Source organism: Gracilinanus agilis, chromosome 1, assembly GCF_016433145.1.
Source record: "Gracilinanus agilis isolate LMUSP501 chromosome 1, AgileGrace, whole genome shotgun sequence".
Taxonomy (NCBI): Eukaryota; Metazoa; Chordata; class Mammalia; order Didelphimorphia; family Didelphidae; genus Gracilinanus; species Gracilinanus agilis.
The window spans coordinates 438,578,499-438,603,119 of NC_058130.1; the positions used below are offsets into that span (position 1 = coordinate 438,578,499).

Consider the following 24,621-nt stretch of genomic DNA (forward strand, 5'->3'; position numbering starts at 1 on the left):
AATTGTAGTAAGCAAAAGGGAATCAATTAGATAAACCATGTATTCAGAGTTGTCTGTGAATGATCAAAGTATTCTTTGCTCACATCTGTTTTCCAGCTGTGTCCCTCCCTCTTTATTTTTCTTTGTCTTTCTCATTTCAATAGGCTTAGCAGCTCCAGATGTGGAGTCTGAATGACTTAACAATTTCCATCATTCTGCCTCTCTATTTTTTAAAAAAATAACATGACACTTAAGTCACTTAGGGGACAGACTTGATTGGATTAGGATATACAAATGTATAAAAATGTTTCTCTTTTTAGCTGTAAGATGTCAAATAATAGTGTGTTCATGTTCTTTACTCATGCATTGTAATCCATGATATAATTGGAGCCAATTCTGTCCTCAAGTTTCTCAGGTGCCACACCCCTTTCTTTCCAAAGTAAATTGCAGGAGATATCGAAAGCAAAATTGGTTCTAGCAGCCATGACAAAATAAATGTGTGTTCTTTACAGTGAAATGTAGACGTGGCTATGCTTTTGCTTTATCAGGTGTTGTGAATTATGTTTTGATTGTGGTTAAGCATTCTTGGTAACTATATTTGTGAAGAATTTTGAATGCAGACATGATTCTATTTGTTGAGATGAATTTTTAAGTTAATTATAGAAACAGATTCTCTTTATTCATTCTTAGAATCCAAAAGATCTCTGAAAGTTGTCCCTCGTTTTCAGAATGTTTTAGCTTACTCATTATTGAAAGAATAGCAAACCCTGCCCATGCCAAAAACACTTGGGAGGGGAAAAAACTGAAGCATCTGTGATGAAAATTCAGTGTTTTAAAAACATTTTGCATTTTGCAACATCTGCTACTCTTTCTGTAGTCAATTTCAAGTTGCTTTGAAAATTATTATTGCCTGTGAAATGTTTTAACAACTAAAATTAGATGAGTAGAGTAATACCAGTGGAAATATTAGGTTGAAATTACAAGAAATGGTGGAACCTGTCAAAACTCTTAAGCTAAAGTCAAACACAAACCAAAACATATTTTCCAATAAGTGGATATTTTTGATTTTTTTTTGTCAGAAAGATATAAGACTATCTGCTAAAAAAACAGTATTTGATCTCACTAGAAAAGTTATACAGAGCATGAAGTACATGATCACAAGTTGATTCCCAAATCTCCTCACTAAATTTCTGCTTAAGCATTGTTTAAAACAAATACTACTTCTTTGTGGAACATCAATTTAAGCTCTGCTCAAGTTTATGAAAAAGGAAAGCAAACTATTTTGAAAAGAAAAAAAAATTGAATAGATCTTGAAATTTTATCCTATTTTTAGCTGCCTTTTAAATTTAAATTTATATTTTCTCTACAACAAGAGTGCAACCTCCTTGAAGACAATCTTAACATAATTTTTTTTATTCTCTACATTACCTTCTAAATTCTAGGCTATTAATGACTTTGTTTCATCAAAATAAAGTAAATCAAGGGGAGAGCTCAATTTCCTTTATTTTCTCAGAATATTTATTCTAATTGAATGTACTAGATTTTATGGTGAGATTTTTATTTCAAACATTTCATAGTAGCTAATCAATATACTTATTCTCCCATTTCCTTGAAATTTACCATGATCTGGAGGCTGAATGGTGGAGTAGAAATAATAGCACTATACCAAGAATCAGGATAATTGAGTTGTAGTACTAAAATATGATAAATATTCCCCCGATGTATGTTAAAGCATATGTTGTCATTATTGTAAATGGCAATGGCCAATTCAACCTTGTAAAATGGCAAAAATATCATTAAATATAACATAAAGATACAGAGAGAATCTTTGGACCAGCAAGATCCTTACCCTAGTTTGAAGTGAGTCTTTTAACAATGTATTAGTTTCTATACCTGTCCTAGACTCCATATTACTGGGTTACAGGTTTGACAAGCACAATGAGGCAGAATTAAATTTTAGGTTCCTGGGCTCTGGCTTGTATTTCTAAACAACAAAACAAAATAATGACCTCATGTTAATATGAACATACCACAGGGCAAAATAAGTGCCAGGAAACAATTAATGTTAGCTTACACTGCATTTTTTTAATTCAAATATATTATTGCATTTGAAACTCAAAATGACCAGGGAGGGTAAGTGATATAAGTAAATGATAGGATAGTCATTCCTATACAAAATAGAATTATCAAAGGACTAAGGAACACTGACTATGCTTACAAATAAATGCCATCAATTTTTTTTATATATATTTAAGGATACTGATCCATTGAGCAGATTCTTTGCTATTATATTAAGGTTATCATGGATAACATTAAGTAAATGAAATGTGGAGAAGAGGAGGGAGAGCATTCTAGCCAAGGGAGAGAGCTAGAAAAAAAAAAGCCTGGAACTAATATTTCATTATCAAATGATGTCATATATCAAACATCTCATTCATGGAACAGCCAGGAGGTCAGGGTCACTGGATTGAAGAGCACATTTTGGGGAGTAGGATATCAGATGAAAGGTAGGAGGGAGCTCAGTTATAAAGGCTTCTTTTGTTGTTGTTCAATCATTTCAGTTGTTTCCAACTCTTTGTGACCTCATTTTGGGTGTTTTTTTTTTGTTTTTTTTTTTTTGCAAAGCTAATAATGCCTGAGGTTAGACTGAACCGACCAAGATAGATCTTCCTGATTACAAGCTCATTGCTCTTTACAGCCAGAGGTTCCCAAACTTTTTTGGCCTACTGCCCCCTTTCCAGAAAAAAATGTTACTTAGCCCCCTGGAAATTATTTTTTTTAGAATTTAATAGCAATTAATAGGAAAGATAAATTTACCTGTGTACATCACCACTTCCCTGGATCACTGCAGCACCCACCAGGGGGCGGTAGCGCCCACTTTGGGAATCACTGATCTACACCAACTAGCTGCTTATTTGAAAATAATACTAGCATATTTAAAGGAACATTTGTAAAACATGACTGAAAAGATTTAATGAAAACAAAATGTGTTTAAGAGTTGGACAAAAAAAAAGATGGTTGTATTATTTCTAGCTTCTGAAACCAAATAAAATCTAAATATGGACAGAATAAATGTTCTCTGAAGGATCCTTCAGTAGCACTGACTTGTGCTTGGAAAAGGTCTTCATATGACAATCTATTCCCCCTGCCACCTCCTGCCTCCAAGTAGTTTCTATCAGCTCTTCCTTTCTTAGTTAGGCAACATTAATCACACATTTTCTAATTAAAATGCATATATTTTTGAGTAACTTATTCACTTGTTTTCTTTTTAATCAAATGAACTTGTCTGATTTGTCCTAACCATCCTATATTGTATGTTTGTGATGGATAGAATCTGTTTTTCTCACAGGTGTATAAACAGATGTTAGGATGAATGTTGTTTAGCTTGAAACATTATGGCTGAAAAAAATATTATGGTTAAGAAAGAGTTTTTTCTGTTTTCTTAACTAATTTTTAGAAACTTCCATGCCCACTAGCAAAGAATCTTTTAAAAAAGGATTTATAGTGAAATCCAAAGGCAATGTGTGGGAGTCATTTTTTTTTTCAGAAAGCCTACATTCTAGAAAGCATCCTATTTCAATTAAATTTGTAGTCATTGAAGCTAATTTCTCTAGACAGGCAAGAAAAGAGACAAGATTTTATTTTAAAAGGGAATAAATTTATACTGAAGGTTATTTCTCTGTTGTAAATATAATGCCCTTGTAACGGACTCCAGATACAAACTACCAAATCCAATTTCTGCAAACTGTCCTTTTAAGTATATATATATGAAGCAATATTTTTTAAACCCTTACCTTCCGTCTTGGAATCAATACTATGTATTGATTCCAAAGCAGAAGAGTGGTAAGGGCTAGACAATGGGGGTCAAGTGACTTGACCAGGGTCACACAGCTAGGAAGTATCTGAGGTCATATTTGAACCCAGGACTTCCCATCTCTTCACCTGGCTCTCAATCCACTGAATCACCTAGCTGCCCCTAGAGCAGGGGTCTGCAACCTTTTTGGCCGTGAGAGCCATAAATGCCACATTTTTTAAAACATAATTTCATGAGAGCCTTACAATATGTTTAACCCTGAATCCAAGTAAATATGCGCATTTTATGTAAGAAAAATACTTTTAAAGTACAATAAGTCTCTGAACTATTTTTAATAACATTATTATGTGCTAATCAATGATGAATAAAGTACATTAATGTGACTTCTGATGCTGTATGGTTTTGCTGATTATTAATCAAAATTATTTTGATTATTAATCAAAAAACAAGACTTAATGGGGCACTATAGTACTGATATAACTGCACACACACACACGCATATATATACATGAAACTCCTTTACACTAAGAAAATTGCTGAAATAAAGAGAGAAAAATTCAAGGAAGAATACTTTTTCCTCTCCCTCTCTCAAGTCAGGCAACAGAAGAAGAAAAAGCTGCCGGCCTGCTGGTTAAGCCATTTGGCCACATAAATTAAGTAGGAGATCAGGAGATTACAGAAAATAACATGACTTGTGTTCAGGCATTAGTAAGTAGGGGGGGAAGAGGGTACCTTTTCATTGAAAACTGGCCAGGACACATCACACACATTTCCTGGTACAGGTGTTTATCGGGGCTGCCTACTCAATCATTCTGTATCAAATGAAACAACTACTGGGGAGAAATGCTTCTCACTAATGAAGCATATGTAAAGATGTAATCTGACTATTGTTCCCCTTTAAGAGCAGGGAGAAAAGTTAAAAACGATAACAATCCCACAAATAGGGAGTACAGACCCCATGAATGCACTGAGATAAAGCCATCTAAATCAGAGGCAGGGGGGGTAGAGAATGGAGACCAAAGTGATCAATCACTATACAGAACCCCAAGATGTCAGTAACAGGTATGGAAAGAGTAAAAGGAGGGCAGAAGGAGGAACACACAGCACACCCACCAAGCCGAACTAAAGACCAGGATTTGTCCAGCGCGGCAATACCAATGAGGGAGCTTCTATCTTAGAAGATAGTCGCAGAATCGAAAGGATCACGTGACGTATCACGTGACACATGATGTCATGTGTAAACTGTTAATTACTATGTTGCGGTTGACTTTATGACTCCTGTAGAAAGAGCCATACGTTGCCGACCCCTGCCCTAGAGGCAACATTTTGATGGAATGATTCTTATAACTCAGGATTTCACCCCATTCACCTCCAATCTTTCCCCTGTACCTCTTTCAATTTGATTCTAAAATTTCTGATATTAAATTTTAGAAAATTTCTAATCAAACTCTACTTTTGGTCCACCATTTAAAATCCATATTAAATTTTTGGATAATTAATTCCCTTTCAGTGTACTCATGCCTCTTTTAAAAATGACATCCTTCTTCAATTGATGGACCATATTAATCATTTCTTCACTAAGAATCAAATTGAAACTAAAGCTTGAATTTTCATTATGGTGGCGTTAGATCTGGCCTTATCTCATTGAATATATTTAAAGAAATTTCCCTTATTAAGCAATATTTTAAAATATAAGTTCAAAACATTTGGATGAAGAAGTGTAAATGGATGTCTTAAATTATAAGCTTCTGAAAGGTAGAAAGGAAACACTTTATTTACTATTTTTGTTTTTTAATTACCATTTATTTTTATATATAACACATATAACATAACAATACTATAATTCATATGATTTGTTATATGTAATAAATTAATTTTTGAGAAGTCAAACCAAACATATGGATAGTTTAAATTAACCATCACAGAATAAGTTTTTCCATTAATTAGATAATTATGCCTATGAATACATGATCTATGAATGGCATTTTCCAAACATATGTGAATTACTTCCATTTTATTCACAGGAAGAATCTGAGCAAATATTCATAGGCTATACAGCAAGGGGTTCATAATATTTAGATTGATCTCATGGTAGTCCCATGTCCTGAAAGGATCTCAATCTCACACAGATCATGAATGACATTTCTATATTTGGAGGAACAGAGGAATACTGGATGTGCTGATAGTTATGCAGAAACTTTTGATTTTCCAAACCAGGTTGAGAAATCTCAGCACCTATATATAGATCATGAAATATGCCCAAGTAGTAGTGTAAATCCGCCATGTTCCTAAAGTTCGATTGAATATGCTAATTTCTTAGTATCAAGGGAAGAACTAGATTTGTTTTGGTAGAATGGAAACTGAACTGGATTTATATTCCTAATCTCCCTTCCATAATAATTCTGTACTCTATCCAAACTTCTTTGAGGTGATCTTTCATCTTCTTTCACCCAGAATGTTATCTCCTATTTCAAATCATGCCACCTTCAACCTTGTCCTTCCATTCTACCAAATTTGTAGCTCCCTTTTAAATACAATCTTTCCTTTTAGTATACGAGTTGCTTAAGGACAGGAACTGTGGAGCTTGCTTACATTTTTATCTGACACATAATAAATGCTTAATAAGTGGTTTATCATTCATTTATTTATTTATTCATTCATGAAATATATCTGAATTTTATCTTAGGAATAAACCTAATGGTAGGCCATAACAATTTCATAAGTACCTATTATAGTTTATTGAATTTCAAACAAAAGTACAGTTTTCCATCTTTCTATTTTAAATTACTTTTCAAATATCAAATATAAAAATAAATATTATTCTAATCATTCTGAAATATACAGTTTTATATTGTAATGGGAATATGCCAAATGTGAAAATATACATATATGTATAGTTAGGTAGTCATATCTATAAGATTTTGAAAATAATAATCATATTAATATCATAATTTGGAAGGCTGATGAGTTTAGGAATATAAGCATAGGTTCCCTGAAATGTAATGTCAACTTATATTTCTCCATGACTATCTTGCTGAGTTGTCACAGAAAGTAATTTAATCTCTTAGTACTCCATTTCTTCATCTCAAGAGAGGGATAACACCAGGGATATGTCTTTCTGGAGTATTTTGAAAGAAATAGGGAATAAAGGTTGGAAATAGTCTTGAAAAAAAGTACAAAATACAGCCCACTGACAGTGTTCTGGCTATTGTATGTAACTTAGAATGGATCTGACCAAAGCTGAAGAAAATAAAAAATGAAGCATCTTAGTTAAATGATCTGAAAAGGGTATAACTACTTTCTTTGAGGAAAAAATAAAGCCAGCAATTCTTAGGAGCCTTGAATTAAAAGTAAGAATCATCCAAAAATTAATAGTAACAAACAAGTTCAAAGCCAGCTGTTTTCTATATTTTTAATTGAAAATCAATCTTTGAGAATTTTCTAGAAAACTAAGAGATCTTAAATATATTAATTCTGGACCTAGCATTTCTAGTTCCTTGACAAAGAGGATGTAGTTTGAAATTATTTTTAAAACTAAAATTTGAATAGAGAAATGGAGCAATTTCATCAATCCTGAAGGAAATGAATTGAGTTTTTCTTTTAACTACACAAATTGGCAGCCCAGGGACTATTTAAAATGATGATTCCCAACTTGTTATAGGTAAGGATGAGAAATAGCTGACTTACATCATCTTCTACGAAGAACCAAATTACATCACACATAATAAATTTTAAAATCAGTAAGATACTCAGAGAATAAGTGAATGTAAAAGACGGTGAAGTAGATAAAAGCCATAAATTTCAACAGAGTTACATAGTATTGTTCCCTGATAGCGAAGGACTGCTGCTACCAATTAGTCTGGCTAACAAATCAATCTTAGACACTTAGACAGCTTCTACAATGGTGAGGTTATAAGTGTGACAGCACGTATTACTGACGTTCACTTCAACTGTCTCTCAACTCACCAGTGTCTGAGTGAAGGACATGAGACTTTTGGAATCACCTAGTGTTTGTCGTGAAAGAAATTGGTTATTCTTTATTGCTATAGTACATTTAGATTTTGTCAGCAAAGGTCAACTTTCTAGGGTTTGCTACCTAGATTTCAATTTTATTAAATGATATAAAAAGAAGAAGAAAAAAAAAAGCCGCAACAGCTAAAACTGAAAGGTTAAATTTGGAGATTTATGCTTTTTTGCCATTAAATTGATTTTGCCATTAATTTGATTCTTATCCATTATTTTACTTTCTGGTTTTGACAAGTAGATTTTTTTCATGAAAATATTTTTAAATGTATATTCATTTGTGACTTTTTGTGAACCAACCAATTACATGAGAAAAAAAGAAAAAATCATATAACATATACTTTATTTGAGATAAAACCAAGGCACTAAGGAACAGGAGTCATTGGAAGCAGTGTTAATTTCTTATTTGCACACTACCTGTAAGTCCCTGGGAAGTTCTCTATTCAGGCCAGGCTCACAACCAGTCTTTTTCACATTTTCCCTACAAACTCAGATGCAGCTTCAGATTGCTTTATGGCCATCCATTTTTTTAAGAAATAAAAAAAAATCATGATATGGTAAACAAAGCAATAAAGGAAGCGCTCAAGCAGAGTTAATATTACTGATTAATAAGCTTGGACTTTTCATATTTTTGTGTATCAATATCATGTAAGCATGCAACTTAGAGCAACAATATGTTAGGAAGAATTTCTATGGAAAACTGATGACATCTCATCCAAGAACTAGTCAGAGTGGCTGAAACTGGACACATATATTTTATTGAACCTTTTCCACAAGCTAAGAAGAAATCTAACACAATTTATCAGAAAAGTTGTTTCTGAGTTGCTTTTCGGTCACAACAAACTCTCTGTGACCCCTTCAAAAAAGAAATTTCTTGGCAGCAATACTAGAGTGGTTTGACATTTCCTTCTCCAGGTTATTTTACTGATGAGAAAACTGTGGCAATTTAAGTGACTTTGCCCAGGGTCACACAGCTAGTAAGTGTCCAAGCCCACATTTGGTCTCATGTCTCCATGACTTTGGGCCCAGTACTCTATCCCCCGGTCACCTAGCTATCCCCTTTCAGACATAGCAAGGACCCAAAGCTTAGAGAGGGAGCATTAGGGCATACTTACAAAGGCTTATACTTCCCTCTCCTTTTCTTCAGTAATTTGTACCCTAAGCAAGTCATTCAAACAGTCATGAAGGAGATCCTAATTCAAGGCCAAGTTAAATCATATATTGGATTTGTGAGCATGAACATATCATTTCATATCTAATTCTGTTTGTACATTTTTTTAAAAGAGGGTTAGAAAAAATAGTTTCTAAATAAAGAAGAAATAAATTAATTCAAGTTGTCTCCCTGATCTTCAGCTTCCTTAATTGCAGAATGAGAGAATTAGAGCACATGTTCTATAAGGTCCCTTTTAATTCAATAATATGAGATTCTGTGAATTATAACAATATGGCAGTACTTCTTGGTCTCCTGATTTAGCAGAAAGGTCAGTGCACTAGTTAGGTGATGGTGTATTAGAAAAAAAATTTGCCTTTGGATTTCATTTTTTACCGAGTGACCAGACAGGTTACTAATCCTTTTATTACTTTACTTTCTAATCTATAAAAAAGTGGTTAATAACCTTGATCTTGTGAGGATCAAATGAGACAATAATCACAAAGTACTTAGAGCTCCTGGAATATAGTAATTATGTAGTTTTTAGTCATTAATCTCATCGTCATTATTATTAAATAATGTAAATAACTTATTTAAATACTATGTTAAGTATTTTTAAATAAAATTGTTTGTTTACTAACAATTTAGATGTAAAGTTATTATTCTTTTTTGTCATTCAGGTAACAGTGGAAATATTAGTAGTGGATATAAGAATAACTAAAAGGGCATTTGGTGGAAGGGTTATTTTCAACAAGAAAGAAAGGATAGGAGCAAAGCTTGGAATGGATAAAATTATGAGAGAAGGGAAATGAATGCTGAACAACTCAACTTTTAGTTGTTGTTTTTTGTCTCCCAAGGAAAATCATCTTCAGTTGGGGATGAATTTTTTAAAAACATATTTAGTGGGATATAAGAAGTCAAGATAAATGGAAAGAAGATGAGATAACATTGAGCTGCTTGTTATAAGCTGACAGTTATGAATTCCTCAATGAAATGGATGAAGGACTGGACCAAGCTAATAGAATTATAAAGATAGGTAACATAATTGCTGAGCCATTGATGTCTGAAAGATCTTGAAAATGTGAGAAGAGCATAGATTTCAACTAAAAAAAACAGGGATTAGTTAGAGTAAAAACAAGAGCAGTAACCTTGTTGTCTTTTCCAGGTAAAATATTAAAACACAGTATGAGGTTTGAGTATCAAGCAGAGATCAATATAAAAGCAGCATGATCTTATCAGGAACAGGTCACTTAAGACTAAGCTCATTTACTTTATAGAGAAGGCTGGTAGACCACTGAAAAGCTCTAGATATTAAGTAGTTCAATTTTTACAAAGCCTTTCACAAAGTCTCTCATGCTGTGGTTGTAGATAAGATAGCAAGATATGGGCTAGTTAATAGTTNCTATCTATCTATCTATCTATCTATCTATCTATCTATCTATCTATCTATCTATCTATTAATCTGTCTATCTACCTGTCTATCTGTCCTTTCATCCATCCATCTATCTATCCATCCATCTATCTATCTTTCTACAGAAAAGGGCTGGGTCTACCTGAAATAAGTACTATAACATTTTTATTGAATATCTATAGGGATATTATAGAAGGGATTCTTGTTCTTATATCACTGGACTAAATGATATTTGAGGTCCCTTCTAGATTTTTTATATACTTTGATTATGTTCTTTTTTCAAGATATATTCTTAAGATATATATGTATATGTACATATATATATTTGGAAGGAATTGTACTTAATGAATACCTTTTTTTAAATGATGTATCTTTTCTTAGAACATAACGCAAGCTATTTAGGTTTGTGTGTGTATATACACATGTTCATATACGCATACAAACATCCCCAAAGACATTTGGCTTTTGGATTGTTTGGAGGAGACATGTCTGTCTATGTGTATATATATCTATGTGTCTAGGTATATACCTTTGTATGCACACACCCATGCATACATATGCATACACACCTGTATTTACTTGTACATATCTATGCATTTGCATGTGAATATGAGTATATGTATATATATATACACACAATATGCGTGTGTGTGTGTGTGTGTACACATGCACCTAGGTGTATATATGGCAAGTTCTGTCAGTGATCTGACCCAATCTGAATATTATTCTGCACTGACCCATGACATCTAAAACAGACTAATGTAGCCTAGGGGCAAAAGGAAATGACAACCTGTGAGTTGTTTCCTCTGGGTTATGAATGACACAGTGTTGGGAATGAGGAAAGTCCTGGTTGTAGTTCTCAGGCTCTTTTGGATAGAGAATCAGAGATCTGGGATGAAAACAAACTGGACAAAACCAGGAACTTTTGAGGGGAAAAAAGGAACAACTTGGGTGAAAGTGCTGGAGAATTTGTCACTTGTGCTCTGGTTGAAGGAACTGGGAGGCGTATAAAGCAAAGTGAAGGTTTAGAGAGAGAGAGATGAAAGCTGCCTTTAAATATTTTAAAGTTTTTCATGTGGAAAAGGGATTAGTCTTATTCTTAGTAGCCCCAAAGGGCAGAACTAAGAAAGCAAAAGTTGTACAGAAAGAGTTAGCTTTTTTAAAAGGGAAAAGTTCCTGATAATTAATGCCAAAATGAATATCCTCAGGAATTGGGGAGCACCCCTTCACTGGAGGTCTTTTAGCAGAGGCTTACAAGGAGTTACACTGGATGAGTATTGTGATGGGGGTCATTATCTTCCAGGATTCTTCCCCCACCCCACATTTTGGCTGGGCTAGATTATAGTGAGCATTGGCAGTACTGATTTGGCTTCTTGCAGAAGGTCATACAAAGACCCCTTCAAGTGGAGTCAGAGCCCTTCAGACTTGGCAAATTTCCCAAGGCTCTTTGAGTCATTGTTCCCTGCACTGCTGACCAAGCACTTCCATATGAAAGCAAGAGAGCCTGGTGCACCTGTGCTAGGTGTTGTACCATCCTCATTGAATATCCTTTTAGTAGAAGGGACAGCTGTAGGATTTTTGTTCTGATATAGGTTGGTTCCCTGAGGTGCTGTTTGGCTCCTAGCTCCCATGGTGCTGTTATTTTGTCATGATATAGTCTACAGAAATAGCACACTATTTAAAAAATAATCTGTCCCTAGTATGAACATATCTGTTCAAATTCAGTTATTATTTTTAAATATACACTTTAAAAATAAGATGTTTCTTTTCTCCTAGCATATTAATATTTACTAAAAATATACTGTCTAACCTTGCAATATATTTAATAGGTAGAACAGTAGAACACTACAACTACAATTAAATATAGGCTTGAACATTAATTTGCACTTAGAGGAATAATTGGAATTTATGGATAGCCCTTGGGGCATGGCCATATATTTACATGCTTGAATGAATATTAAACATAATTGGGTACCTAGTTCACTCAATATCAAAGTAATTGATTCATGTAGAGCAGCTTTTTGGACATGCTTGTCTGTCAATTTCTTATAAATCAAATTAGTGAAGCAAAGGTTTTGCTTTAGAATAATTTTTCAGTTAAAAAAAAAACTTAGTTGACTTTTAATAATTATTTGACAAATCCTGTTAAATGAATGCCAACCAATCAGAAAACAGAAAATAATTCAATATTTTTTAATGAAATGAATAGAACTGTCTCAAATTGGCAGCATTGATGGACCACTTCTAGAAAATTAAAAAAATAATAATCTTTTTGCGATTATTCAGAAGTGGCGCAGTAGATAAAGTGCTATTCCTGGAATTAGAAAGGCCCAAGTTCGAATTCAACCTCAGACACTTAATAGCTCAGTGATGCTCAGTAAGTCATTTAAATTCCTTTTGTCTCAGTTATTGTATAGATGAAGTAAAAGGACTGTAAAACATTTTGTGAATCATAAAGTGTTCTATAAATTCCAGCTATTATAAAAAAGAGATTATATAACTGCTGATGGGCACAAGCAAATAGCACTATTAAGAGATAACAAATAATTACGACATTTCCTCCTAAGTTAATATATTTATTCAGTGCTATACCAATTAAACTCTCAAAGAATTATTTTTATAGAACTAGATAATACAAGCACTAAATTCATCTAGAAGAACAAAAGGTCAAGAACATCAAATTAATCAATAAAAAATTTGAAGGAAGCCTAGCAATATCAGATTTCAAATTATTATTACAAGGTGATAATCATCAAAACATTCTCATTTGCTAGCTAAGAAACCAAAAGGCAGATCAGTGGAATAGATTAGGTACATAATAAACATAGTAGTAAAACACCATAGTAACCTAGCATTTCATAAACTAAGCTTATGAGGAAGAAGTCATCTTTTGACGAAAATTGCTGGGATAACTGGAAAGAAGTTTGGAAGAAATTAGATATAGAATAACATTTAACTATATACTAAGATAAAGTCAAAATAGATAAATTATTTAGATACAAAGGGAAAAATCATAAGTAAATTAGGAGGACATGGAAAAATGTTTCTGTCAGGTCAATGGAGAATGGAAGAATTTATGGAAGAGAGAATTTGTCAATAAATGGTCCAAGAATACATGGGAACTAAACATGTTCTTAACCTTAGATTTTTTCCATAATTCTATCTCCAGAATATGAGGATAGTAGGAAAGTGACCTTGGAATTATGCTAGATTTAATGCTAACTGTGAAGAGAAATAATGTTATGAACTCTACGGATATTTAATCTCATAAAGAGGCCCTTCAATGATAATTCACTACTCAGAACTTTTCAAAAGTACAATGATTAATATTATAACCCTTAAGGAATTTACTAAGCGGTAGTAGTTGTAAATGAGTAATAATAGAGGAAAATATATTATAGACAGGACTTTGGATTTAGATTCAGAAAATCTGTATTCTAATCCTACTTGTTACAGTATCTATGTCATTCTAGTTGTCATCTAACTTCTCCACAGCTCAGTTTCTTCTTCTGTAAAATAGGACACTAGATTCAATTATACACACACACACACACACACACACACAATTATGTATATATATATATATAGATAGATATATACATGTATATACATATATATGGTCCTTATAATGTGTACAATAACTTACTTCAATACTTTAAGTGAATTTAACTTAAATAATTCTTAAATTCTTGGGGAAAATAAATTATAAGCAAATTTTTAAATGATGTATTTCTGCTTCTTCTCAAATATGAATTAAGCAGGGAAAATATTTTCTTATGAGTCAAAAATGAAAATGGCATTCCTTTTTTCTGCCTTCAAATGATGTTTTATCCTTATTTGTGTTCAGTGGTTGATATCTTATTTAGAATAGATGTCTAGATTTAGTATCATTATTTAGAAGGAAGTAACTCATAACATTTGCTGTTTTAAATTAGTATTATAGATTTATATGACCTCCTTGTAAGCATTAAATTAGCCCATGTTAGATGCAAATTTTGAAAAAAATCTCCATTCCCACAGTCCATTTATTTGAAGATAGTAATAGGTTTTGTTAAAAGCAATGCTCTTACTAAAGATGTTGTTATACTTTAGAAGAGATTAAAGGAAACAACTATAATATCAGGCATTATATTAAAAAAATGAAAAGATTTATGCCAAGGAAACATATAGGGATCAGAATTTATCTTCAAATAAAAATAAGGAATGAAATTCTTAAACGAAAATTGGGCAACTATATCCACTATATAAAACTCAGATCACGTAGAAAAAAGGAGTAAGCTTTTTGTTTTATTCAGGAAAAAAATAACTCATAGGAAGAGTCTGACTTCTAATTCATTGTTCATGTAGTTATGAAGCAAAATGAAATATATTTTTAATATTTACTCTGGTTAGGTGATAGAGAACAGATCTATAATTTTATTGTTTTGGTGAGCTCTTTAAAAAAGGAAACGCTTTTTAACCAATACAGAGTGGTAACTCTTCAGTAAGTATAGATGATGAGTTTTTTGGGCCACTGAATAAGTGACATGTCCAAAATCTAACATATTAATATGCATTGTAAGTAGGACTGTGCTTTGGGACTTAACACTGGTCTTCATTCTACTAGCCATACTATTACAGCAAGGCAAAAATTCATAAAATATATCCACTAACCTCAATTAATGCCTATCCAAATGTATGCAATTTAATGAATTATTAACTCACCTGAGGCTAATTCTACTGTGAATTTGTACTCTTTTCAGTGACAACAATTGGGGTTTAAGGCAACTAAAGAGCTTAAATGAATTGGTATTTTAATATCTGTCTTTTGCATGATTCATTGACCACTAAATTCTATAATAATACTTATATATTCCCCTGTACACGTTATATTATATTTGACTTGTAATCATAAACTTTCCATTGTGAGGTTTGAGTGGATTCTAAATTTAACCAGAGGAGTACTCTCTGGTGAAAGACAATTTTAAGCTCACTACACTAACTTTGATTAACCTTATGGAATTTCTTTGGTTGAGTGTATTGATCTTAAGGTTTTTCTTCTTGACCTTTAAGAGTCTCTGTGGTATGTTTCTCCTGTATCATGATGATTTAGATTTCACTTAAACTCCGTGTTGATGCCTCTTATCATAGTCTTCGGCTATGTATTTTCACAGTTTGGATGAAATTACAGAAAGGGATACAGCTTTTGAAATACCAAAATGTGTTTCTCTTTCTAGAATATACTTGATGCTTCATCGTCAGCATGGCACTATCATTTTCTAAATTTGCCAAATCTTTGTGGAAATTGTGACATAACTCAGAAGCAAATCTGTATACACAAGATAACTTTTTACAGTTCTTCCCTACCCCGGCATGAATGTTATACTGTTAAACAAATTTTCAGAAATAAAGTCTGATTTTTCTGTATTCATCTCCATATTATTTTCTAACTCGTGGCTCAAAGTTTTGTCACTGCTGACTGAATAAACCTGATCATAATAATGTAACAATCTGAGGAACCAGTAATCTGAGAGAAACAAATGTCTTTTCACTGAACTATCCTTTGTGATAAACAGAAGGAAGGAAATGAAAGATTTTGATTTTGAATGTGTTATCCTGAGCAATATACTTTAAAATACTTCATTTCAAAAAAAATCTTTTAACAATAAGTTCAGCCTGATTCCTTATTTCTAATTAAATCTTTCAACTTTATTATGGTTTCAGTATGGTTCTGGCCTACAATTTAGAAATCTATTAATGCAGAGATTTTTTTTTGGTAAGGAAACAAGATAAATGAATACAAAGAAGCCAAGAAACAAAAAACAAATAAAATATTTTGATTCCATGAAACTATTCAAACATAGAGGGAAAAAATTGTTCAATTTTATTGTTCACTGTTTTCTTATCTGTTAAATGAGAGGTTTGGATGAAATAATTGAAAAGATAACTTCCAGCTTAAAAATTCTATGCCTTGATAATTCTAGCATTTTCAAAATAATAAGCAGACTAAAGGGATTTAATACTTCCTTAAGGATGGATTAAATGCACATAAACACATATATGCATGAAACAGTAATTATCCCTAGAAACATTTGTTTTACATTTAAAAATAATAATGTAAAACTAAAAAATCCATATAATGAATTTTGTGTATGGTGCCAATCCTAAAAAATCAAATCCCCTTTTTCTTTCTTCCCTAAAATACATCTCAACTACAAAAATAATTACTAAAAATCTCTATTGTATCTTGCCTTTTGAAGTAGCAAATGATTTCAAATCTATAGGACTCATTTCCATAAATTCTCTTTTAATGCTACATGACAGAGTGTAAACATTTGAAAGGAAAAAGTCTGGAGGAAATTTAGAAATCAATAAGGGATCTCAAAGTTAAGTAATTATATACCTTGAAACCCCTAGAAACATGGCAACAATAGTGCACAAGAAAGATAAGAGTGAAACCGATTGTCTCTCCTATAGTGGCCTGAAAAATCACATACATTTGCTGCCAAGAATTAATTTGAAGCACCAGAGAGAATAAAACTTCACATGAATATGTTATTTGCTAAGATTTACAGCAGCTTATGCTCAGCCAGGATAGTGTCAATGAAGAGGTAGTCACTGATACCTTCCATATTTCCAACAAATTATACAGCTGCTCCATTCAAGGTCTCTCCTGACTTTGGAGCAGTTTTGGGCAGTTCCTAATGATCTGGAAAGTGTTTTTAGTGAAGGGCCAGCCATATTTAGTTGTGTGTCAGTCATCCAAAGAAAGATCAGCTGAATGAAATGGAAAAAAAATTAGTGCCAGGGTCATGGCCACCAGTATATAGGAGGTTTATAATTATTTTGGCTGCAGTCAAAAGCTCTGTTCAACTCTCTATTAAAGTATGGAAAGGTTGGTGAAGGCATTATCCACGCTGACTAAATAATAATTTCTTATAGTGTGTGAATATGGAAAGCACGGCACTGTACAATATTCAGCTGTGTAGGTAAATTCTAGGATGAATTATGCTGCTTTAATTATCTTAAATATATTATGCATATTTGATAATTCTAGAATTCAAAATTATAAAAATACCAATTGTCAGCAAACTTTCTGGAAACTTCATTAGACACAAATTTTGATAATCAATTTCTCTCACTATGTGAAATAAGTTCCCATTAAATGTCCCAGAGCCAAAAAAAAAGGGCAACTTCTATTTAAATCTACTTCACTGTGCCCAAAAAAGTTATAAAATTAAAGTGTATGTGATTTTTTTAAGTAGGTGAGAGGAAGGATAGAGTAAGGAAGATTATTAGGATTCTAATTAAGTTAACTATAAAATTCAAGGGTGGAAAGAAGCTTGACAGAATTCCACCCATAACTGCCTTGAAATTTCTCTATTATATCTCTAACAATGGGCATTCAATATTTGCTTGAAATCCTCTTGGGGGGGTAGTCATTAGAGAGGGGCTGGTTTTCCACCTCTTTTTAAGTAGAGGCTAAATGACCACTTAGAGTCATCTATTTGAATGCAAGCTGCTTGCAGGCAGACACCACTTTGCTTGTATTTTTTACCCTCAGTGATAAACTGGCACCTGGGCAGTAGTTAATAACATTATGCTTTTACTCTTTTCTTCCATCCTCTCATCTCAGAATACGCATTTCTTTCATGCATTTGTTGAACTAGGGGACACTGAGGTGCCTTCAAACTCTCAAATATTCTGTATCTCCATTTAGCTTGGTCCTTATTAATGAGAATAATGAATCCTCTGGGAGGTGTCACTGATTCCAGATGAAGAGAAATTTGAAGTGAAAATCTGAATAATGTGATCATATTATGGAATTCATTAATCACTCTAATTGGGACCTACTTGTGTTTCATTCCACTTAAATGTAGTTCTAATTAATAGAAAGTTTTTCTTATATTGAGCAGAAATTTGTACTTTTCCAGCTTTTACCAAATGCTCCTACTTCTTCTCTCAGAGCCTAAGTAAATTTATTCTTCCAGATCATACTACTTCTAACCCTAAAGACATTTAATAGGTCCATCTCATATTTTCTTTTTTCCAGGCTAAATATCTCCTTTGAATCAATCTTCATGGTACAGTTTAACTTCACTCATCATTACAAGTAAATAAACAGATAATGTAAAATACTTTGCAAATCATAAAGTGCTATATAATACTGTTTATTATTATTATCATTACTACTAGTAGGAGCAATAAAGTAGTAGTAGTAGTAGTGGTGGTGGTGGTGGTGGTGGTGGTATAACTCTTCTTTAGACAAATTCCTGCTCATTAATATCTTTTCTAAAATATGGCAACCAGAAATAAATATGATATCCCAGATGTGCTCTGACCAAGGTAGAGGATCAATGGCATTTTCACTTCCTTCTTTTTAGATATTATAAACTAAAACTATAGCTAGCATCAGCTTTTTGACTTCCCTGTCTTGTTGTAACATATATCAAACTTGAGGTTCATTAAAAATCCTTAAATTTCCATCACCTATACTATTCTTAGCCCAGAATTCTATATAGTGCTTCAATTCAAGCCTTGTGCTACTAGGGGACTAAAAACAGACACTGAGCAGAAAAAGTCTCTTGACTAATCAGTGATTCTAATATTTTTGAAAAATGAGTCCTAACAGTAAAGGGACTTCAAATGAATTGTTAAATGAATGTTGAAATTTAAAAAATGTTTTTGTTTGTTTTCCAATTACATGTGAATATTTTCCAATTACATGTAAAAATTAAATATCATTTTAAAAATTGAGTTTCAAACACTCTCCCTTCAACATTATCTTCCTCCTTAAGAAGGCAAGTGATTTTAATTTGATTATACATGTGAGTCATGTAAATATATTTCTTTATCAACCATATTGCAAAAGAAAACACAGACAAAATAAAACAATATATATTTTTAAATGTATGCTTCAATATGCATTCAGAATTTACAAATTCTTTCCCTGGATATGGATAGAATTTTTTTTTTCATCATGAGTCCTTTGGAACTCTCTTGAATCCTTATCTCCATCAAAGTAGTTAAATTTTGCACAGTAGATCATTCTAACCATAATGCTGTTACTATGTGCAATGGTCTCCTGGTTCTGCTTGTTTCAATAAGCATGAGTTCATTTTAGTTTTCTTACGTTTTTCTGAAACCATCATGCTTTTTATTTCTTATAGCAATATAATATTTTTTAAAACCTTTAATTTCTGTGTATTGGCTCCTAGGTGGAAGAGTGGTAAGGGTGGGCAATGGGGGTCAAGTGACTTGCCCAGGGTCACACAGCTGGGAAGTGTCTGAGGCCAGATTTGAACCCAGGAGCTCCCATCTATAGGCCTGACTCTCACTCCACTGAGCTACCCAGCTGCCCCAATATTCTTTTTTTTAATCTCTTCTGCCTTAAGAAAGAAAATAGGTAAAGACTAGTAAATGGGGGTTAAGTGACTTGTCCAGGATCATATAATTAGGAAGTGTCTGAGGCCAAATTTAAACACACAATCTTGTATCTTTTGAGTTGGTTCTTAATCCAATGAGCAACCTATTCATGCAGAATAATATTCTATCACAATCATATATAATTTATTTAATCATCCCTAGTTTGATGGGCACCTCCTTAATTTTCAATATATTGCCACGGCAAAATGCATTGCTATAAGTAGCTTTCGTACAAATAGGTCCTTTTTCCTCATTTGATCTCTTTGGGATACAGTGGTATTGCTTGGTTAGAGAGTATGCACTCATTTATAGATTCTTGGGTATGATTCAAAACTCCTCTAGAATGCTTGGATTAGTTCATAACTCCAACAACAGTGCATCAGTGTCCCAATTTTTTCATATCCATTTGTCATTTCCTTTTCCTGTCATGTTAGCCAATCTGATAGTTGTGAGAGAAAACTTTGTATACTAATGCAGTTGGCAACTCTTCTTCAACTTAGAGTCTAATGAGAGTTTCTTTGAATTCTGAGACAATAGAAAACTTGCTCTTGATCACATAATCAGATTTTTTTCAAAGCCATATTTTGAATTGCGGCATTCTGGGGTCCATTACATTAGAAAACATAACTTAAATATGCAGTTTCTTAAAATATAAAGCTATATCATGGTAATAAATAGAAAATTTTATTTAAAAAAATTCTTGGTTACCGCATTCTCAACACACCATATACTGTATTAACTGAAGAAAGGTTTGTTATAGAAGTTCAGCTCAAGGCAAACTATGAGTCATAGGTAGACCAGGGAGATTTCCTTGAATGATAAACTAAGAGCCCTCAAGCTCACAGAAGTTGTGATAAAGTCCTAGAATGGCAGCATTTCGGAGCCACAAGGAATTTTATAAATATTTATTCTTCATTTTGCAATTGAGAAAAGTCAAGCCTAGATATGTTACACTGTATGCCCAAGGTCACACATTTAATTGGAAGCCAGCATATGCCAATAGAATTCAGTTTGTTTGTTTTGACTCTCAGACTGGATCTCTTAAAATGTCTTCCTGATACCATTGCTTATTTAAAAAAGAAAAAGGTGAGAACTTGAAAACCTAGTACACAATTATATTATTTTCTTCAATCAGAGTTCTTATAAGTTGGGTGGTTGAGTAAGAAAGTGGTGGACTTGGAGTCAGAAAGATCTGAATCCAAATCCTGTTTCAGATACTTACTAACTGTGTGACCTTGAACAAATTACTTTTCTTCTCTTGGCCTCTAGCCTAATCTATAAAATGGAAACAAATAATAGAGTCTACCTCAAAGGGTTATGAGAATCAAATGAGAACACATGCATATAAGCAACCCTTAAAATAACATGTAAGTGCTAAAAATTATTATTTTGTTGTCATAGAAATAACCTTTATTTAAATGTTTTCAATAAAAACAAAAAAAAATAATGATTTATCCAAATATTGGGAAAGAAGCTATTTTAATAATACTTACTAAAGGTAATGCTTTAAAGAATGCCAAAGAATTATATAAAATAACCACAACGACCCAGAAATGACAAGATAACTAAGTCTGTCCAACTATTTTATAATAAGAAAATGTTTGGAATTTAAAAATAAGGGTATTTTTATTTAACCCTTCAAAGGCATGAAGGACATTAACTCTTCTTAGAACATTGCTGCATTGTTAAGCTACAAATATCCTGCAAAATACTCCAACATTTGAATGATATTACATTAGTATATTATCATTTTACCTAGTCTGAGTTCAGAAAAAATAATTAAAATCCAACATTTTGCAATTAATCAATGAGCAATATAGTACACGATGAAAAGAATTAGATTTGGAGATGAAGGACCCAACTTAAATACCAACCAATTCTTCAATAAATATGACTACAGCATGTAAATTCTCTAAGGCTCAATTTCTTCAAATTTAAAATGAGAGAGGTATACAGATGACCTTCTAAAATCTCTTCTATCTTTAATTTTATTTTCCTAACTTGATAAAAAAAAACCACCACCTTAATTAGAGCTATGATATATAAATCAATTGTAGTGACTAGTTCCCTCTCTTTTCCCGTCTCTGTCTCCACCCTTTTCTCTGTCTCCCTCTTTTTATCTTTATGTATATGTGTGTATACAAGCATAAATTTAATAGAAATGATCCATTTTCAACCACTTATCACCCATCCTCTCCAAATATCTCAGGAAACCTAAGTCAGCACTCCTAACTCAGCAGAGACAAAAATTAGACTAAATGGACCCACATATCTTCTGAAATAAATTATATTTATTTTCCCCTAAAAAGATACTAATTACTTGCAAGAATAAATAAATCAATAACTACAATTAAAATTCTTTTCAATGTTTACATATATAATCAAACAGAAGGAAAAGCAGTACAGACACATGAATTCTATTGTAGCAAAGGACTTTTTCCTTGATAGAAAAGTTCTTGGCTTTATTATAATATTTTATGAATATCATTGTAGAAGTCAACAAGCAATTAGAAGATATTCTAAAGCATTCATTACTTTGCTCTTTTTCCCTTGATGCAAAGCTCTCAGGAACAAATGTGTAAGCAAACTACCACACTCTCCTCACAGCTCCCTTCAGATGAGGGAAAGCTCTGATATATGGCTGCTCAGCTCCCATGCTGAGACTGAGGTTTAATAAACAACATACTTTGTTATCACACTTAAATCTTCTTCCTAGACCACTGAAATTTATAGAGGGAAAGGACTTCATTTTAAAAAATGGTTTTAAGTGACACTGGGGCATTTGATAAGCCAACAAACACAGTGACACACAAAAAAGGTCTCTTCAATGAATAGTTAAAGATGAGGATTAACTAAATCCAAGAGTGTTAGAGCCTAACTGTGGGTGTCTATGTTCAGTATTAGAAACTGGTAACATGACTACAATATCTTTGCCAAGGTGAAGGAGAAGAAATCTAATTGCACACCCCAGAAACAAAATCTCATTGGGTCAGGCATAATATCTGACAAAGCACCTCATAACATTTTCTCTCTTGGAGAATTCCCCGAGGCTATCTGGGATGTGTAATTTCTACTCCAGCCTGAGGACAGATCACATTGAAGCATAGAAATATTACTCAGCCTTACAAACCAAGGAATGTAAGTATTATATGATTAACTGAAAAGATCAATGTGGAAAAATTCCAAGTTCCATTCTTGTTTAACTTCTTCACCTCAGAGAATTTTAAACACAGACTCGCTGCCATGTATTTTCTTTGGTGAATGGCACCATAGAAAGGCAAATATTTTGAAAGACCAGCAGGCCTTAAATTTGCTCAATATATTCTAAGAGTTTCATCAGTAAGAGCAACAACTGACCCTTTGAAAAGTGTTTAAAGTGTTTTTAGGAGGATTTAATTTGTGAGTTCAGAACATTAAAGGAAACAGAGATTAGCCATGACTGAGGAAAAACAAAACCATGATCTGTCTTTTATTCATTCAGAATTGGCACCCATGTGTGCTAACATAAGGGACCAGGGATTTTGACAAACCCCAGAATGACCAATTTTATCCTTTACTCAGAAATGTAGCATGTGTCTAATATGTGAAGAGTTTGCCCCATTTTCTCGGTCTTTAACGTGCTGACTCCGACTGTGTGCTAAATGTTCTCTTTTAATGCAGAAATCAGAACTGTCTAAACACAATTCAACCCTTGTGTTGACATTTACTTGAATTAACTTAATATAAGAAGATAATGTTAAATTGAATAAAATAATGTTAATATAATAATAAGCCCCAGTTAATATCATCATAGTCTCTCAAAATTCTTTTTTTTAAAATTTTAAACAAGAGAAAGATGTATGATTCACATAGCATTTGTGGCTGTTGTGTGTGCTCTGGATTTTCTGGGAAGATGGGGAGGGAGGTACTCACCACATTACAGCCTGGGCAGTCTGGCCCGTTCTCACAGGTCCTGCGGCGAGCTTGGATCCCACCCCCACACTGGGCAGTGCAACGTTCCCACGGGCCCCAGCCTGTCCAGAACATGTGTGGGGGGCACAGCAAATGTTCATTACAGTATCTATGACAGGGAAAACCAAGAAGAAAAGGAAATTGTTTTAACTGCAACAGAAGGCTGCCAGCCTCTCCTCCGGCCATCACTCGGCCAGATGTCTAGCACATGGACATGCTCTACGTGTAGGAGCTTTTGATCTTTGGAGTGGTTGCATGTTGAACGAGGCAGATGTAGCATTTGCCATGCTGTGTACAGACAGACAAGGTGATGCACAGTAGACAATGAAGAAAATGCTGAACTCACAATGCAGGATTGATCTTCCTATGCAGCCAAGTAAAAGGAAAAAAACAAACAAACCTTCAAATAGAGAAACCTGAACATGGGGAATATCAAGAAAATGACTCTGTAGGGAATTCACTTTCTATGTATATATATGTATATGTGTATATATATATATATATGTATATATATATATTTTTTTTTTTAAAAGTAGAGCAGGGTTGAATAGAAAGCTAGTCAAAACCCAGAATTCAACGTTTACTCTGCATCCAAATCACTGACTTCATTTCAGTTATTCTAACACATCTAATGTTTTAAGTAATAGGAAGGATAAAACATGCATCTTATCTTCAGTTCCACATTTTTTCTTGTATACCTCCTTCAATATACTACTGTATTTTGAACATATTTCCTTTAATCTATGTTAGCTTTAATCTAATTGATATTTCTCACAAAGATGTCAAAGAATCTGAATTAGAAAGACAAATATATCTGAAAAAAGCTCTGCTCTAGGATGATAATTTCTCTTTCAATGACTGGCACATGATGATGACCTAAGCTTCCAG

At 33.0% G+C, this 24,621-nt stretch overlaps 1 protein-coding gene across 1 annotated transcript in view; it reads right to left on the bottom strand.

The window, feature by feature from the left end:
- The window catches only part of SEMA5A (semaphorin 5A), a 445,552-nt gene that overhangs the window by 78,884 nt on the left and 342,047 nt on the right, over positions 1-24,621 (bottom strand). Inside the window, exon 14 of the mRNA XM_044665417.1 lies at positions 23,695-23,842. Within this exon, the coding sequence (XP_044521352.1) occupies positions 23,695-23,842 (148 nt within the window). The remainder of the gene's footprint in view (positions 1-23,694; positions 23,843-24,621) is intronic.